The sequence below is a fragment of the Dendrobates tinctorius genome, unplaced genomic scaffold (assembly GCF_039654945.1).
Source record: "Dendrobates tinctorius isolate UK_male_01 unplaced genomic scaffold, ASM3965494v1 ptg000005l, whole genome shotgun sequence".
Taxonomy (NCBI): domain Eukaryota; kingdom Metazoa; phylum Chordata; class Amphibia; order Anura; family Dendrobatidae; genus Dendrobates; species Dendrobates tinctorius.
The window spans coordinates 19188949-19207584 of record NW_027361673.1 but is presented as its reverse complement, the minus strand read 5'-3'; the positions used below and the strand labels follow the sequence as shown (position 1 = coordinate 19207584).

Sequence of the window (18636 nt, the reverse complement as noted above, 5' to 3'; positions counted from 1 at the left end):
TAATGTTATCTTAACAAATCCTATAAACCTTTTAATAAATACAACAAGCTTCTTGCAGAATCCAGATCATGTGAAAATGTAGCTGAAGGCTAGAACAGTCCTGACTTAGGGTACCGTTACACCTAGCGATGCACCAGCGATCCCGACTAGCGATATGACGCGGTCAGGATCACTGGTGCATCGCTAGGTGGTCGCTAGTGAGCTGCCACACAGGCAGATCTCACCAGCGACATCGCTGGGGTCGGGGATCGCTACTTACCTGTCAGACGCGGCGATCCTGCGTCCTCCCGCCCGCGTCCACGCGTCGCTCGTCGGCGCCACAGGAAGTGCCGCAGGAAGTGGCCGACGAGGAATGGTCCAGGAGCTTCTCGCGCGATCAGCGATAACCAGCGGGGGAGCCGGTTGGAGGTAAGTATCACATGCAGCGATATCACTAGCAATATCGCTAGCAATATCGCTGCAACGTCACAAAATCGGTGACTTTACAGTGATATTGCTAGCGATATCGCAGTGTGTAACGGGGGCTTTACTAAAGATCTCTAATGAGTTTGTGCATGATAACATGGCCACATGATGTAATAGTGAGTGCAGAGCTTACTTAACCCCTTCACAACCTTGCGATTTTCCGTTTTTGCGCTTTTGTTTTTTGCATCCCTTCCCAGAGCCATAACTTTTTTATTTTTCCATCAAAATGGTCATTTGAGGGCTTGTTTTGTTGCGGGACAAGTTGTACTTTTGAATGACACCACTGACATACAATTTAGTGTCCTGGAAAATGGGAAAAAAAATTCCAATTGCAGTGAAATTGCAAAAAATGTGCAATTCCACATTAGTTTTGTGGGGTGTTTTGTTACAATATTTAATAAATGCTAAAACTGACCTGCCATTATGATTCTCCAGGTCATTATCAGTTTGCAGATAACTGAAAATCTATAAGTTCTTTTATATTTAAGTGGTGAGAAAAAAATTTAAAGTTTGTAACATAAAAAAATGGAGCCATTTGCCGAGACCCATAGCGTCTCCATTTTTCAGGCTCTGGGATGGGTGAGGGTTGACCTTATTTATTGATAGCATTTTGGGATAGATACAACATTTTGATTGCCTGCTATTGCATTCTATTGTAATGTTGCGGCACCAAAAAAACTTAATTCCGGCAATTTAAAGTTTTTTCTTGTTATGCCGTTTACTGATCAGATTAATTATTTTTATAATTTGATAGACTGGGCATTTCTGAACTCGGCGATCGCAAATATGTGTATTTTTTAGTGTTTATTTTGAATGAGGCAAAAGGGAGGTGATTTGAACTTTTATTTTTTTAATAATGTTAAAAACCTTTTTACACCTTTTACCTGCTTCAATAGTCTCCATAGGAGACTAGAAGCTGCGATCTTCTGATTTCTTGAGCTATTCATTGCATGGCTTCAGCCACGGGGCGGCGCTCATAACAGATTGGCAATGACAACCACAGAGATCTCCTGCAGATCCTGGGTTTTCATGCCAACCCATCGGCACCCCGTGATCATGTTACAGGGGTGTCGATGGGTAGAGTTAATGACCTGCTTCTGGTGTAATCATATTAAATGTCAGAGACTGGCCGCAGAATTTAACATGTTAACAGCCGTGGGTGGATTGCCATTCCACCGACGGGCTGATTAGATCTGCATGACAGCAGATTAGATCTGCAAGTCATATGCCTTAAAACATACGGGCTCAACGACAGACTCAGCATCAAACAGTGGAAGGAGGCCTAAGATGTATATATTTATACGTCATAGGTCATGAAGAGATTAAAATTAGTTGATTTTTTTAATTTCTGCTCATTTTGGAGATATTAGCTTGTACAGTTTAGATTATAAATTATGTTATAGTTCAAATGGGTGTTACCAGCGTTTTGTCTCTGGGGTTGTGTGCTTCTCCTGTATAAGGCTAAAAAATCATAAGCAGGCAGCGTCATTAAGGGTACCATTACACATAGCGATGCACCAGCGATCCCGACAATGATATGGATCGCTGGTGCATCGCTAAGTGTTCGCTAGTGAGCTGCCACACAGGCAGATCTCACCAGCGACATCGCTGGGGTCGGGGGTCGCTACTTACCTGTCAGACGTGGCATTCCTGATGTCCTCCCTCCCGCGTCCACGCGTCGCTCGTCGTCACAGCAGGAAGCGCCGCAGGAAGCTGACAACGAGAAATGATCCAGGACCTTCTCGTGCGACCAGCGATAACCAGCGGGGGAGCCGGTCAGAGGTAAGTATCACATGTAGCGATATCGCTAGCAATATCACTGCTACGTCACAAAATCGGTGACTTTACAGAGATATTGCTAGAGATATCGCAGTGTGTAAGGGGGGCTGAAGGGAGAGAAAAAACACCCCACTTCTCTACTCACTGATCTCTGCAGCTACAGTGTAGAGATACATAACTCAGTTCTGCTGTATCATTACAAACATTTCCAGATCTAAACTTACAGCAGTCAGTGTGGGGGAAGGGTGAAAGCTCACAGCACTGTGTGATGCGTTCTGGGTGGTTTGTAATTATTTATCTCAACTCAGTAGCTGCAGAAATCATTGAGGAGAGGAGGAGATATTTTTCTTCCCTGCTTGATGCTGCCTGCTTATGACTGAATAACTTCATGCCCCCAGTGACTTCATCCTGTTGAACTATATCATGAATTGAAATCTAAACCTTACAAACTAAAATCTCTGCAACAAAGAGTATGTTTTACTAAGGTCTGCCACCACTATTCCATGATGTGGCCAGTTTAACATACTTAGACTGGTGAAGGGTCATTGAAGACTGGTTTCTTCCACATATTTTGAAAGCAGCATAATTTTGAGATGACAGACACTCTGATTTCAATCATATGTCAGTTACTGGGCTGTATACTATTGTTTTAATATAAAATCTCGTTTTTATTAGCAGGGGATTATCCCTACAGGACTAGTAAACCTGATGCCAAGTAGTCCCTCCTATTCATGAGCTCTACTGTATGTGACTCCACCTCCAGCACTGACTGGCAACTTTCTGCCTATACACAACGTGCACAGAAAGTTGTCATTTAGTGGTATGGCTGATGTTATATAGAACTCAGAATTCAGAGAACTGATAGATCTGCAGCATATAAAACAATGATTTTATAAAAAAATATATATAACCCGCCGTCCACTCACTAAATGATTATACATAGTAATCATTGATCTTGATTACTACATAATAATGCTCTTATATGAGGTAGCCAAAACCTGGTGATACATTCCCTTTAAGTGATCAATCATGTACTGCATTTGCCTTTTTCTGTCCATCCTAATCTCTGGTTTAACCACATAACTGACTTTTTATGAGAATATTTTATTGCTCTACATGGTTTAGGTCTATTTTTAAAATAATAACATTCATTACTACCAATAATAAGGGCCAGGCTTCACTATGTGTGACAGAACTGTCACAGATTTTTGGAGGTAAGATGCTCAGCACCTAACTACACACCCGTTTTACCACATGTTCTTGTATATTGCTGTTTGGCATGTAGGCTCATTTCACACTTGCATTTTGTAATTAAAATTGTTTTGCTCCCTTTAAAACTGGAAAGGATTGTCCAGCAATATGAATGCCATGGACAGTCCCTTTAAAGATGCCACAGTGGCTGGAAGTAAACAGTGTACAGAGCCAGAAGACCTCTGTTCCATACACTGTGTAGTGGCAATTCTCAGGTAGACCAATTCATTTCCCATTGAAGAGCTGTAGTGATCACCGTGCACTTTTGGTGACCATAGCACCAGACATAAACCGATTACTGGACATGTCAAGTGTTGGACCTCAGCATTTTTGTATTCAGTACAAATAGGGTGTGGCCTCCTTTCTACTATAAGTAAACTACACAGTACTTATAGTCCCTCTGAAGCTGGGTGTCTGTTTGGGACCCAAAGACTCTGCTACTATTCACACTAGGTAGGTTTTAACCGTTAGTGTAGTTACTGTATCAAATGGGTACACCTTGCCGTGGTGGGACAGCTTTATACTTTTTTTGATCAAAATAGTGTTTACCAAGTACCCTATGTTATTTAATGCACTTGCTTTTTTACTTATTTATTTTCATTAGGGTATATACACACATTGTTTTTTCCTTTGGTTTTGCTTAAGTGGATATTGATGGCCTAGAGATAGGCCTTTAATGTCAAAGTCATGGACAACCTAGTTAATGTTTTTTTAACTAATTCTTAACTGCCCATAGGCTATAAATCTCTGGGGAGTCCACACTTTTCTTTGCAGAGGTGTGCTAAAATCTAAGTACAGAGCAAGCAGTTTGCACATGATTGTGAAGTTGTGAGGGTGGGGAATGAGCTGTCAGACACAGCCAGATTCCCAACAGAGAAGATAACAATGGTTTAATCCCATGTTTATTTTCTTGATCAATTTATACACAGCACTAAATAAATGCTTGTGAATACAGGTTAGAAAGCACTAAAGGGCTTGCTTTCCTTGACCCACTGGTCCTTTTATCACTAGGTATAGGGAGGACATAGTAGCTGCTGGGTCCTAGGAGACCCAGTATGCTCTGCAATAAGGCAGAATGCTGAAATCAACAATAAAGATATTGTATTAATATATTAAAATTGCAAAAGTCTTTTAAAATCAATGCATCATGGAAAAAAGGAAAAAAAGTGAAAAGAATTTTTTTAGAGCCATTAACACCACATGTACTATTTAACCACAAAATTTGCCTGGTCAGGAATAGGGAAGTGGGGGGAGGGAATTACCCAGTCCTGAAGTGGTTTAAGAGGGCAGCTGATTGTAAAAAGTCTAAAGTTTGCTTTCAAATTTCAGATTTCAGAAGAAAACAAAATCACAGCCATTATCTCCTTATCAAGTTCTAGGATGCCACACCATTTGGCCATGTAATTCTTACTTGTCCACAATAAGTTGAAATACAGTATAACAAGTACTTTTCAAAAAGTGTTCTTTATGTCTTACTTGCAAACTAGAGAACATATAACCAGTAATTGCTACATTCTTAAAACTCAGTCATCCAGTGAAATTCATCCTGCAGTGCTGCTGTATTTTTTTTGGATTACTCCTATATTCAGGTTTTGAAGGCCCAACAGAAAGTCAAAGGCTCATTTCTTACATGGGAACAAGACCTAGCCACAACAGCCTCATGTACAACTGAAAATTGAAATAAATCTCCTTCACTGAAAATTCATTATTTTTTGCAGCCATTTTTATTGTTTCATTTTCAATCCATGTATCTTCATGGTAACAATAAACAAGCCCTGTGTAGTTTGATCTTGCAATCACCTAAGCTACATGAACACTGTCTGCGATAATGACCCATCGTTCGCAATAATTGTGTAATGTGAATAGGTTGAGCAACTGAACGACATGCCCAAAAACACCTGTGCCTCATGCACGAAATGAGTTGGGAGAGCGAAAAAATTCTCATTTGACTTTTAAAAATGATGTAATGCAAATGGAAATTGTTCACTCATTTAACAATTTCACCATCAAAATAGAGTAGTGGAAATATAAGTACGACGAAGGGTGATTTGCTGTAGTCCAGTAGAAGTTGGAGCAATGAAACATATACATATCTTTGATCTATAGACATGAACAAATATATTTGAGTGGAATTGAATTCTACTCAGATATCACCAAAATTTCGATTTGCCAAAATGCAGATATTTTTGGAATTTGCTTTTGTTCACCTTCAGAGGAATGGCTGACCATCATTTTGCTAGACCATAAATGGATGTAAAAAAGGTCTAAGAATAAAAAAAAAATTATACTCACCTTACTGCTCATTTCTCCAGCTCCTCCATGTCTCATCATTACCAGTCGGGTCCTCGGCACATTTTATCACCAACCACGCAGAGCTGAACTCTCATGTGAACTTGTAATGTCAAGGCGCATATTATGGTGTCATGTCATCTTGACCTTATGAGTGCTTGTGCAAAAAGAGACCTGAGGATTGAACTCTCATTAATTTTTTATAAGATGCACGAACGGGTGATGGTGAGGAGCGGAGGGTTTGGAGAGTTGAGGGGTAAGGTGAGTACAAGTATTTTTTACGTTTTACATCTTAAATTTTTCATTCTTTGGGGTCTGGAAAGAACCATGAGCATAAAAAGGAGCATTAAATTCATGGAGAATAACTTAGTTGCAAATCAAAGTTCCAAAGCCCTCAGATCTGCTTCCTAGTAGTTATTGAAAATGTATTTGCTTCATTAATTTCATTAACTGTTATTTGCACAGTATCAACAGAAATGTTTGCACAAGACTTTATGAATTTCTGTATTCAAAATAAACAGTATCACTTCCGTGATTCGAACATTGAACACATCAGATTATCTGTTTGCATGAACACAGTGCACGATATCTGATGTTACCATTTAACGATCACTAGTCAACCATTTTATTCACTATGCCTATCTTGTATAAACACTTGTCTGACATTGTTTGCTAGTCATGAGATAAGTTCACATTGCTCAACGTTTAAACGATCATCTGCTCACATACATGAACCACGGCCCCATCTGAAACTGAATATTGGAATAAATCGCATTCTCTGAATATTCATTATTTTTAGCCTTTTTATTTCTTATCTTTCCATTGCCAGCCTTTATGTCTTCAAGCTAACAGACAAGAAACAAACCCTGAATAGTCTGATCTCGCAGTCATCTACTTCTTGGTAACCTTCCAATTTGTCCTTAGCATATAAAGTGAGGAAGATTGGAGTAAGTATGACAATCTGGCTACACAGGATTATTTGCTACCAGGAGTAGGTCTCCATGAGAGCTGTAGAAGCAGAATGAGTGGAACGTTTTAACAACTACTTGAAGTTTTCAGACTTTATAAATAGTGGTGCCCTGGGACAATAAACATGATTTGGATACCAAGTGGGACAAACCGTTGAAAATAATGGGGTATTCAAAATATAGACATTTGTTGCTATAATGGAGAAAACAACAGACAACTATTTTCCTCTCTCAAAGGGGAAACTCAATCTCAGCATAATGCACACTACTACATACAGGGATTACATCAGAGTAAAGTGATGAAAAGGTGCAATAAAATTCAGGTATTAGAAGGAATCTGGCAGCAGGATTTGACACCCCAAACTATTTGCGCATGTACTGTAGCTCTTTCAAATACATGTCCAACAATACCTTGACATGGCCAGTTTGTTCCTCCATTAATGTGAAATCAGCTTCTGAATTCATATGCAAATGATGCTGAAGGACTATGGAACATTTGAAGGTTCTGTCACTCCAGCTCTATTCCCCATTCCGTGCCACCTCATCCTACTTGACTGTCAACCTCTGTGCTGTGTGAATTCAGGTAAAGGAGCTATCAGACAGGCAGGAGGAGGCATTGTTTGATGGGGAATAGAGCTGGGCCGACATCAGCTTCGAGTCTTTCATAGTTCTTCAGCCTCATTCACATATCATTTCAGAAGCTGATTTCTAAGTATAGGAGAAATAGACTGGCCATGGGAGAAACAGACTGGCCATGGAAAGGTGTTGTTGGGACTTGTCTTTCAGAGATATACATGCACATTTGATTTGAGGTGTGAAACCATGCTGACAGATTCCTTTTAAATATATAAACTAAAGCATTCAGTGATAATATGTTGGGGTCAATACCTCTTAAATAGATCAGAACAGATGTATTCAAAATTGGAGGTATTCTGTGATATTTTTTTCTGATCTTTCAATGGCTAAATAATGAGCAACACAACAAAACTGCCATAAAACACGATTACAAAAAAACATTGATGCATCCTACTACAATTTTATTACAATTCTGTATAGCTTTCAATAAAGCACAGTTGTGACTATGTTTCCTATAGCTAGCTATAGAGATATGTATACAAGAGGAAGCTCTTAATCTTCCTTTATGTATTCATTTAGTATTTCCATTGTGGCATCTTTATTCAGGAGGAGTCCCTGACTGTGCATGGTGTCACTTGAAGACTAGAGTTCATTGCATCCTACCATTATTAAAAAGACAAGGTGGTTGAACAAATGAACCAAAGCCTCAGTCCTAATTCTATTCTGTCAAATGAGAAAGCACATCCAGCAATTTGCATGCTAAGAACCATTCTCTTTTCTCCACACAATCTAGACAAGGTAAGGAACTGTTATTGCATTCTTCATGCCAATTAGATGCATATCACAGATGAAAGAACAGATTCTGTCATAAGATTTCATAGACTCTGTGACATTTTGTGTTACATTACAAGAATGTCTACTATTACTTTTTCATCACATTTTCTTAAACCACTGAATATAACATAATATGATAATATACGATATTCTTACTCTACCTATTATTTGTTTATATGTCAATCAATTTACAGCTTTTAATGCTAATGAAACATTACATGGTGACTTTTCAAATGACTGGTCAGCCAAGAAACAGGTGATCAAACCGGCAGACCAAATTTAGGGGATCTGATTTATGATTCTTTGAGTCAGAATATAATTAAAAGAAAAAATCTTTCATATTCACTTTTAGTCACCTGTTCTTACATTGGCACAAGTCCCATTCCTCATCGTAAGTCTTCTGTTCTTCATTAGAGTTGAGCAAAATTGTTCGGGCTTCATCTTATTTGGCAAGCTATAGCACTTACCGACTAAGCTGCAGAGGGAACCCGGCTTCCTCGATCGCGCCGGCTGATCAGCTGATCGGCGCCGCAGTTGAATGTGTCGTGGCTGTGTCACAGTCACAGTACATGCATGGAGAGCCCAACAAACAGGTTCTCCATGCAAGTGTTGTGACTGAGACTCCACCGGCACTGAACAGGTGATCAGCTGGCGCGATCCGGGAAGCCGAGTAAACTCTGCAGCTTATTTGGTAAGCGCTATAGCTTGCCGAATAAGAGGGAACCCGAACAAATTCGCTCAATTCAATTCTTCATCCATTATGGCTTTGAGGCCAATCTGATATCTGTAATTGGCCTTACATGGTAAATTGGGGGTGAGCCCATGCCATTACAATCATGTGACCACTTTTGGCCATTCACAAACCTAAAATTGGCATGGAGGACCAGGTAGTTGAGGCAGCATAGGTGTCAACAGGTGAAGAAACGTAAGTGTTAAGGTTTTTTTTAAAAAATATTTTTTCACCCTTACTCATGCAATTGAGGAAATTTCAATTTGGACAGAATTTATTCACACCAAATCGAATCTGCTGGACATATGTATCCATTTTTGCCTGACTCAAGAGTTGCACTCATCTCTATTCCTAAAGCATAGGAGCTGACATTATCACAATCAACTGATGAATGCAGAACCTTTTTAAGTTTAACTTTTAATCAATATCCTTATCTTTTTTTTTGTACCGGTGGGGGTTACACACAGGATTGTTTCCTTTTTCAATATACACAGTACTGTAATAACAGCCAGAATAAAGGTAATTGTGCCAATAGCAGCTGTGACTTGCATTATAAATTGCCCTATTAGTTTATGTCTCCTGTTAACTTCAACGCTATTGTGAAAGAATCTGAAATAAAACAAGTGAATAACCGAGAGAGAACATTCCTTAGAATAAATTCAACTCGGGTTTCCAAATCATAAACGAAAAAAAGAGAAAACTCCAAACTGAGCAATTTGTTAGTTGTGCCTACAGAGAACATTGTGACGTAAATGCTGAAATATTCTGTGTGCTTTCTGTGAACGCAGATTGCACAGTTGTTTCCGCCTACTCAACACAGTGTGTAAACGGACTTGAAAAACATATCCCCAAAAGATCACACACAGAACACAACAATGCATGAATCAATCAGAGCTCCGAGCTCCTCTGTTCTTCCATTTTATATGGAACAGTTCTATCATAATAGATCTCCCATACACATGCTTTTAATATTACGCTCTTTAATTGCATACAGCTGTGCCTCAAACACTCTTAGAAAAACAGTTTTAGTAAAGCCCTGGAATCAAGTTTTGGATAAATATCAACCGTTTCGACTTGTATAAATTTCCTCCATTAAAGGGATTTTCAAAACAACACATTAGAAGGAATTCTGAACTTTTGCTAAAAAAAAAAAGGGGGGGAGGGGGGAGTCGACTTCCTGGAAGCTTCAGAACTGGCATGTTCGTGACTGAATGAGCTGTTCTTGCCAAACGTACTCATAAAGACGAAAAGTACTGTGTGAAATCATATCTCTGTAAAGCCAACTGTGTTCAGGCCATTTCCAACGTGACCTGAAATGAACCTATGCGTTTTCCTCTCTCTCTCTTATCTGCCTTAAAAGCAAGTAAAGCCAAAAAAACTCCCCACTTATTATGACTCTGCCGGTCCTGTTTACTCCAACAAAGTAGGATACTGTGCTTTCCAAAGACTATTTTGCAATTGATTTTTTTTACTAACATATGTACCTAGTTACATCACGTCTGGGATAACTGGAAACACAAACTTCAATATGACGGCGCTGGATCCTCGTAAGACTAGTCAATGGTATCCTGTCTATGATAAAAGGATAATACCAAGCAAAAAAAAAAATATCCACAATTAGCTGAAAATGTATGAACTGTCAGGTTTAATAATACTGATCAAGTGCGGGTTGTATTTATCTCGAGGATTATAGATATATCAAAGGGCCCTATAATGGCACTATAACAAAATGCAAATATTTCTCGAAGCTAGATTTTCAAATACGGTATAATTAGCAAAATATGATGATCTGATCCTATCTGTGTCTACAAGGTCAGGGGCCACAATTTATAACAATATTTGCAGCATGCGTCTGTAGCTATAGAAACTTTGCAAGAAGATTATCATGCCTTTGGCACCTGCCCAGGCTGCAGATGGTAGAAATTGTGGCCTAAAACCAGTGTATGGCTGATGAATTACCATACTCCCTACACCTGACTATTACCTCACACCAGGCACCAAACAGAGGCTCTACACCACCAGCAAGGAAAGCTATATCAACCTCCTTCTCAATTTGGAATTCTTTCGACAAGGCCTTCTGTACGTCCAGATTGTCAAATGTGGAAAATGCAGTAAAACCTACTAAGAAGGGATTGGTCTGGAAAATCTGTACTCGGTCAGCACGAGTAGGGGGCATAGGCAACGCGGTGATTCTAAATTGGTGTAGACTTTCACAGGACAATGTAAAGAAACAGAAGGGTAAATGCTACATCTATGCAGACTTGAACTTGGCTCCAATAAAAGAGAGAATGGTCAGAATGTATAAAAAGTGCACCTTCTTTAAAAGGAAGTACAGTATGGGTAATTTTTCAGGAAAAAAGAATATTTTAGAAGACCATGGGGAAAATCAAAAGCCAGATAAAAATCACTATTATCTCCAAAAAGCCTTTAAAGTTGATACAGTTTCCTAGTGAGACTGCTTCATTCAGGTCATTGACAATTACTGAACCTAATTTCTCTCCACTTGATTAGCCTGCTCACGATTCTCTTGGGTTGCCATCTACCTTCATTAGCAGAAAGGAATCATTTACAAGTTCCAGAAACCAGATGGAAAGATCAATATTCATACGAGAGAGTCTAGCTCTATTTTTATATCATTATTAAAGTGTATACTAATGAATGCGAGGTTTTGCATACTTAATATATGCAGTATATATTGGCTCCCTTTACTCAAGTAAACCCTACACTATTTAAATCAGTTTATTTAAGTAGGTGGGGAGTGGGATACAAAAATATGAAAAAAAAAATTAGAATAAACTTGGATTTAGAATTAGCCAGACATGTGACTATAAAAGGGTTAACGTCTAGATATTGAGAGGGGGAAACTTTTAATACATGTGGTGTCACTTAATGGATATATAAAAAAAAGGCTGAGACATTCCAGAAATATTTCTTTGAGCAATTTAATGCACATCCCAAGCCTAAAGAAACAATTGTGTCATTCATTCATTTGCTTTCCTGATAATGTCTTTCCCTCTCGGCTTATTACAGACAGTCACAGCCAGACAGGGTTTGCCTTGGAGATGGCAGCTCAGGCCCCTTTAACCTCGGTAGAAGAATTTTTATGCTGGCTACATGATATTCCCCTATTTGTGTATATACTATCTAACATTTATAGATTATAAGCTTACCATGGAAACAGAATTGCGTTCTAATGCTATCCAGCTCTTAATGGCCATCATTAATAATTCACATCGATAAAGCAGTGTATCTTTTGAAATATCAATTATCTTGGATAAATGCTGGCCAACGCCTCTTTGTTCCTGAAATGCTGGGCCATCTCTTGATGAATTAATAATGATAGTTCTTCAAAATTTAGCAATTTGCCCAATTCGATAGTGAATATATTGTTGTCTATCAAGATGTCATTTTGCAAAAAACATTCAAGTGCCGGTTGAGTCTAAGACTTCACTAGTAACACATCTCAGACATAAGGCACTACAATGTAGCCATGCTATGGAGTAAGACAAAGTTTATGGAGACATATTTGATTCTTCAGCTACACATCAAGGCCATGTCACCATTTATTTATAACCTAAGTGTTCTCTAGCCTATAAAATGCCCCCACCCCGGACCCCGGCAGCTTCACTTCAAATGCACTTTGCCCACTTTCTCAGCTTTGGCGGCTACATATTTTTCAATTTGTGGTGCGTGTGGCACAAAACATCTGTAAACCCAACTGGACGGCAATGGTGACAATAATTAATTAATGAGTATTGTGTCTGGCCAAGCAATTATTACTCATCCAAGCATGTCACACTATGGAAATGTAGGTTAGCTTAGTGCACAGATCTGAAAAGAACCAACATCTAATGACTTGGGGTTCTCCTACCATCCTCGCCATAACCTACAAACTGAAAGCATGCTACAGTAATGAGATCCAGATGCCACATGTCTGTTGTGACTAACGCTGTTTCAGACACATCACGTGTTTAACCCTGATTACACACACTTCATTTTTCATCTATTTTTATTGGAATGGGAAAAATGATATACCTATTCTGCATCGATATACGCGCGGCGCACATTGATAGGATCCCCCTGCTTGTCGAAATTCCTCTTGCACACAGCACGCTCTTAACAACAGCCCAGAGAATAAAGATAACTCCGTCATTTATGCATAATTGCTCTTTTAGTCATTTCTTACCACCGACAATGCACGCTGTCTCTATTACCGAGACAAAGAAGTCTATCAGCTACCTTCAAAAGGGCTTAAATGGTGCGGCTGACTCTGAAATTGACCTTGACATTGCAAACAATGGAATAGGAAATATCCCCCCTTAAAAATCCAGTGGGTAAAGTTCTGTCTGCAATGCTATACATGACAATATACAGTAGTATGTTTGGTAGAATACCTGACTAAGCAGTTTTAGTGAACATCGATGTGTGAGAGCTCATGTCTGATTCTTAGCAAACCATATACATCACTATTTATAACATGTCCTTCTTGACCTCTGACATTGGAACTGGACTAAGCACAGGTCCCAGATTAACCCTATGTACTAATTGCCTACATCTAAACAGTTAGAGTGCTGCATTCACCTCCGGTTGTGTGTTTGCTGCTCAGTTAGAAAATCCCAAAACTTGCAAAACAACAAATCTGATTGTTGTTGGCTCTTTCAGCCTTGTGCATTTTCCGCTTAAAGTTGATCAGCATAGAAATCCCCAGCAGCTGGATAATGCTTTCATCTGCCCAGATTGTACAGATCTCAGTAAAGTGCCATTGAGACTGTATTTACATCCAAGAGTATACATTTTATTATCCAAGCCAATCTGCATCCTATGTCGGGAGAATTACACGCTGCCGGTAAGACAGACATCTAGGCTAATAGAAGACGAATATAATCCTCGCGGCAGACAACGAAAGATGGAATAATAATAATAATAATAATAATAATAATAAAAAAAGAGTTATACTGTAGAAATAGAAAGAAGGTTTGGGGGATGGGGGAGCAATCTACATTGCTTGACCTTCCTTCTTTTCTCGTGTCCCTGTTTTGATTGCTCTGTGTGATACCCAACTGAAATAAGGCAAACTGCCATTCATAGCGGTCACCTATCCATCATCCACTGAGTGCATAATCACATAATATGGACACCACCTAGGTTCTCGGCGGCGCTCGCTCATACCTTGGTTTGGAGATAATGAGGATAGTAGTAAGTGTACTGAGGGTACATTGGTTGCTGTTCCAAACGTTTGCCCATGTAGCTGGAATCGTTATATCTGATGCAGAAAACTCGTTGACAGGGAGTAATGCCCCAGGCCCTTCTTCCTTCTCCGAAACCACTATTCCTGACAGCAAGGATGTCGTGTTTTTTTTAGGAGTTCTCAGCCTCAATATATATGTATATATTGTTATCTCTTTTTTCCTTTTACCAATCGCTAATTCCAATAAGACAAAGAAAACGCCAAGGCTTGAAAATCTAGATTTGTAAAAAGAAAAAAAACCACACAAGGCGCCGCTTGTCCTTTTCTCTCCCCTGTTGATATCCCTCTGATAAATATCTCCTTATTCCTAAAAGAAGCTGGTCTGTAGTAGAAATCCAGAATGTGCTGGAGGTAAAGTCCTGTGACAGTAGCCAGGAAAGCTGTATGCTGGAACTACAGAATTCCTGCAAACCGGCTTGATGTTCTCCTTTCTTACTCTCAGTCTCTCAGAATTGTCTCTCTCCACCCCCTAATAGGTAAAAAAAAAAGAAAGGAAGGAAGAAAGAAAGAAAGAAAAAAAAAACAACCCTTCCAGCCTAGTTGCTGCTGTCTCCCTCTCGGAGTGACATGGTGTTTAGGGCTTGTCTTGTCTTTCATTCAAACCCCCTCCTTCCAGCCTGTGGGTGGAACAACAGTCAGCCTCTCCCTCGAGAGGCAGACGCAGTCCAGAAGGCTGCAGTGTTTCCTCTAAGAAGAAATAGCCTGCCTCAGCTCTGCTGCAAGCAAAGTACAGCTTCCCTCTACTGGCTGGCTGAGAGCAGCCTTCACATGTCTTACTCTACCATGTCAAAGCATGCTTGATGCAAGCAACCGGAGGATGACAGCGAGCATTGATCTCACAAGAAACTGTTTACTAAACACTTTACGCACATAAGTTAGCGCTGCCGGATTCTTCCCGGTGACATAAATATGAATGAAATGCAATTGACTGGCTAGGAATCGACAATGTTCATCTCAGGCCACAGAAGCTCAATAGCTATATAGAGATAAAATAAAAAGAATGAACAAAAGGAATGAACGCTGTTACTAACGGGTGAAACTTAATGTGTTATCTGCACTGAGGAGGCGTAAAAGACAGTTTTTATGTAGTTTAAGACTTGTACAGAAGACCGTAGTGGGCTATTCCATACATTCACAAGCCAAAAACTGAGTTAATAATGGCTACAGACTGTTCTTTGAAGGCAGGCACAAAAATGAGTGAATGCATATTGTACATTAAACTATTCTCAATAGACTTCAACACAGTTTGATTTTTCAAGAATACAAATTAAATACAAAATACAGTGTTATTACTTGGTAACTTACATTACAGCACAATGTAGTAACTTACGTTACAAAGCTGATGGTAACTTACATTAAAATAACATTACTTCATATGAGAAGTAATCTTATTGTATCGTAAGTTACCATGGAATGACCCTCGTTCTGTCTGATTGCGATCCGCCCAAATATCAGATCGCAATGTTATTTAGGCTAAGTTGACACGTACCGGAACTCTCGCGGAAATTACAGCGAGAATTCCGGAATTCCATTCCGCGGGAAAATCGCATTTTATATTCCCGCGATTTTCCCGCAGAAAAACTAGCATTTTACAAGCGTAATTAGCTTGCAAAATGCTAGCGTTTTCCAAGCGATCTGTAGAATCGCTTGGAGAACTGATTGACAGGTTGGTCACACTCATCAAACATAGTGTTTGACAAGTGTGACCAACTTTTTACTACTGAGGCCGCCTATGCAGCATCAATAGTAAAAGATAAAATGTAAAAAAAATAAAAAATGGTGTTATTCTTACCTTCCGACGTCCCGTGCAGCTGTTCCCAGTAATCCTTTGCGAAAATGCCCGCGATGACGTTGCGCGAATGACCGCGAGACTTGGTGATCCCGTGAGAACGGACGCCATCGCGGGCATTTTCGCAAAGGATTACTGGGAACGAGAGCGTGGAGAGAGGCGGGAATGCTGCGCGGGACGTCGGAAGGTAAGAATAACAATATTTTTTATTTTAAATTCTATTTTTTACAGGGATATGGTACCCAAAGCCCGGAGGACAGTCTCCTTTCCTCCGGACCGTGGGTACCATCCGCAAATGTTTTGCTTACTTTCCACATGGTGTGCACAGCCACATGCGGGAAGTAAGCGGAACAATGCATTCCTATGGGTGCGGGATCGCCGCGATTCCGCAAAATTAATGAGCATGCTGCGGTTTTTACTGCGAAGCGATTCCGCCGCGGTAAAAACCGCAGCATTAGCACAGCATTGCGGAATCCCATAGGATTTCATGGGATGCTTATTTTTCACGTTTTCGTGGCAAAATCGCGAGGTTAAAACCGCCGCGGAAACGCAAAAAAAATGCAACGTGTGAACTCAGCCTCACTTGTCCGCGGAAGAAAATCGCAGCATGCATGATTTACCTCCAGTTATCGGATGGCACTTGGCCTGGGAAAAAAAAATCGGACCGGATGACATCTGAGTGCAAGAGGAAAATGATCCAGCTCGAGACGGAGGCGGCTGCAACTCTGCAAAGCTTTATTGGACAACTTTAAAAAATATAAATTGTTCTTTAAAAAATATGCATCGCAAACACCAGGCAGACCAGTGAGAATGATCAACGCGTTTCACCTAAAAAGTCTTACTCATGATCTACCTCATAGTGCATTAGAGACATATACAGCATGCATGCATGATATTGATTGCACACAATTAAAAATGCAAAAAGACATATATAAATGTAAAAAAAAAAGCAAACAATCACTAATTCAAGGTGCAGTCCGATTTTCACAAATTGTCAGAAGGGAGAATTTTTTCTTTACTCTCCACATCCGAGAGAAACAGATCTTACTATGATCGAAGTGTGATTAACATAATCGGACCAATGGAGGATATACAGTCGTGTGATCTTACCCTTATACTGGAATGAACACGTATGTATAATCTGAGGATCTCGAGATTTCTTGTGATTGCTAGACATGGAATTGTGCAGTTTGTCTTGTGGTATAATATGAGGAAAGGGGGTGGGGGCACAGGAGCGGCTGCACTGGGGGCAAAATCCTTACGGGCAGAAAATTCTAAAAGAAAAAAATAGACAGTAGCAGAGGCTGTCACTAATACTGAAAGTTCAGAGCAGTGCATATATCTCAGACTTCTGGCCAGGTGATCTGGATGTCTGGGTGGGCACCATTTTGAGCTATATAGATGACAGCAGGTCAGGAATCATGCTAAAAAGCAGCGCTAGCACTAAAACACCATCAGGCAAAATTCAAAATCGCCCATCGCTTCAAGGGGTCTCCGCATTCAAACGTATAAGTAATCAAGAGGAAATCAAAGCTGCGACTGCTCTCAGAAATTACATAGAAGAGGACACATGTAAATGTCAACAGTACAACCAACAATTAAACCAGTAATACAGCCATAGGTCGGGGTCACACTTGCGAGAAACTCACGCGACTCGCAAATCTCGCATCTCAATACCCGGCACTGCTGCCGGCACTCGGACCGGAGCCCTCAGCTGCATAGAAATACATGAGGCCGCATACTCCGGTCCCGAGTGCCAGCGGCAGTGCCGGGTATTGAGATGCGAGGCTTGCGCATGTTTCTCGCAAGTGTGACCCCGGCCATACAGTGAGCATACAGGTCTCAGATACCAGTTCTACAAAGGTGGTCTGCACACTATTATTACACTGCAGACTACACTGTTTTACAGTGCAGCATAACATGATCTTTGGCAGTGCAAAGAGTATCATGGCCAAAGTCACTATGTAGCCCAATATTACCCGTTCCTCCTTACCAATATGCTTACTATTTCAATACAGCACATTGTCCACATTTCGGCTTACCTACAGGTCCCATGCTGTGGATTTTAGACTTAAGCTGGGGGCACACGACTGTATTTTCTCTCATCCAAAAAGAATCAGGCTGATTATACTAATCACACTCTGACCAAACTCTCAATTTCTCCATCTTCTTCATTCTGTCAATTGGTGAAAATTTGACTGCACTCAGATGTCATCCGAGTGCAGTTCAATGTTTTCCACGAACCCCTAGACATGAATTGCCAAGTGCTATCTTATAACTGGATGCAACATGTGCATGGTCCAAAGTTTTCCTTGGATCGACTCGATCAGAGGAAGAAATTGGAAATGTGCAGGCTCAGGAGAATAACTATAGCTCCCAACCATCCTGGATTCCGCAGGACAGTCCCGTTTTTGACCCACCCACCCACTGTCCCACCCGGGACTCTATTTTTCCTGCATTGCAGGGAGATAAGCCGCAAGCCCCCCCATGCACCGACCCCATTCTTGCCCTCCCAGAGACCCACTGCAGCCCCTTACAGCCTGCTATGATGTTGCTAGGCTGTTCTCTTCTGTGGCACAGGACCTGTAATGAGGTCACGGGGGGAGGAGTCAAGGGTCACATGATCAGGAGCCTCGGGGTATGCAGGACTCTGCTGTGCTGGTTGTCATGGTGCTGGATGAGGGAAGTTTATGTGTGGGGTCAGGAG

The 18636-nt window shown here is 40.4% G+C and overlaps 1 protein-coding gene across 3 annotated transcripts in view; it reads right to left on the bottom strand.

The window, feature by feature from the left end:
- Nucleotides 1-14699, bottom strand: part of RBMS3 (RNA binding motif single stranded interacting protein 3) — a 1042190-nt gene extending 1027491 nt beyond the window's left edge. For all 3 annotated transcript variants that reach the window (XM_073568606.1, XM_073568614.1, XM_073568622.1), the window contains exon 1: nt 14062-14699. In XM_073568606.1, the coding sequence (XP_073424707.1) occupies nt 14062-14136 (75 nt within the window). In that variant the 5' untranslated portion in view covers nt 14137-14699. The remainder of the gene's footprint in view (nt 1-14061) is intronic.
- Between the last annotated feature and the right edge of the window lie 3937 nt (nt 14700-18636).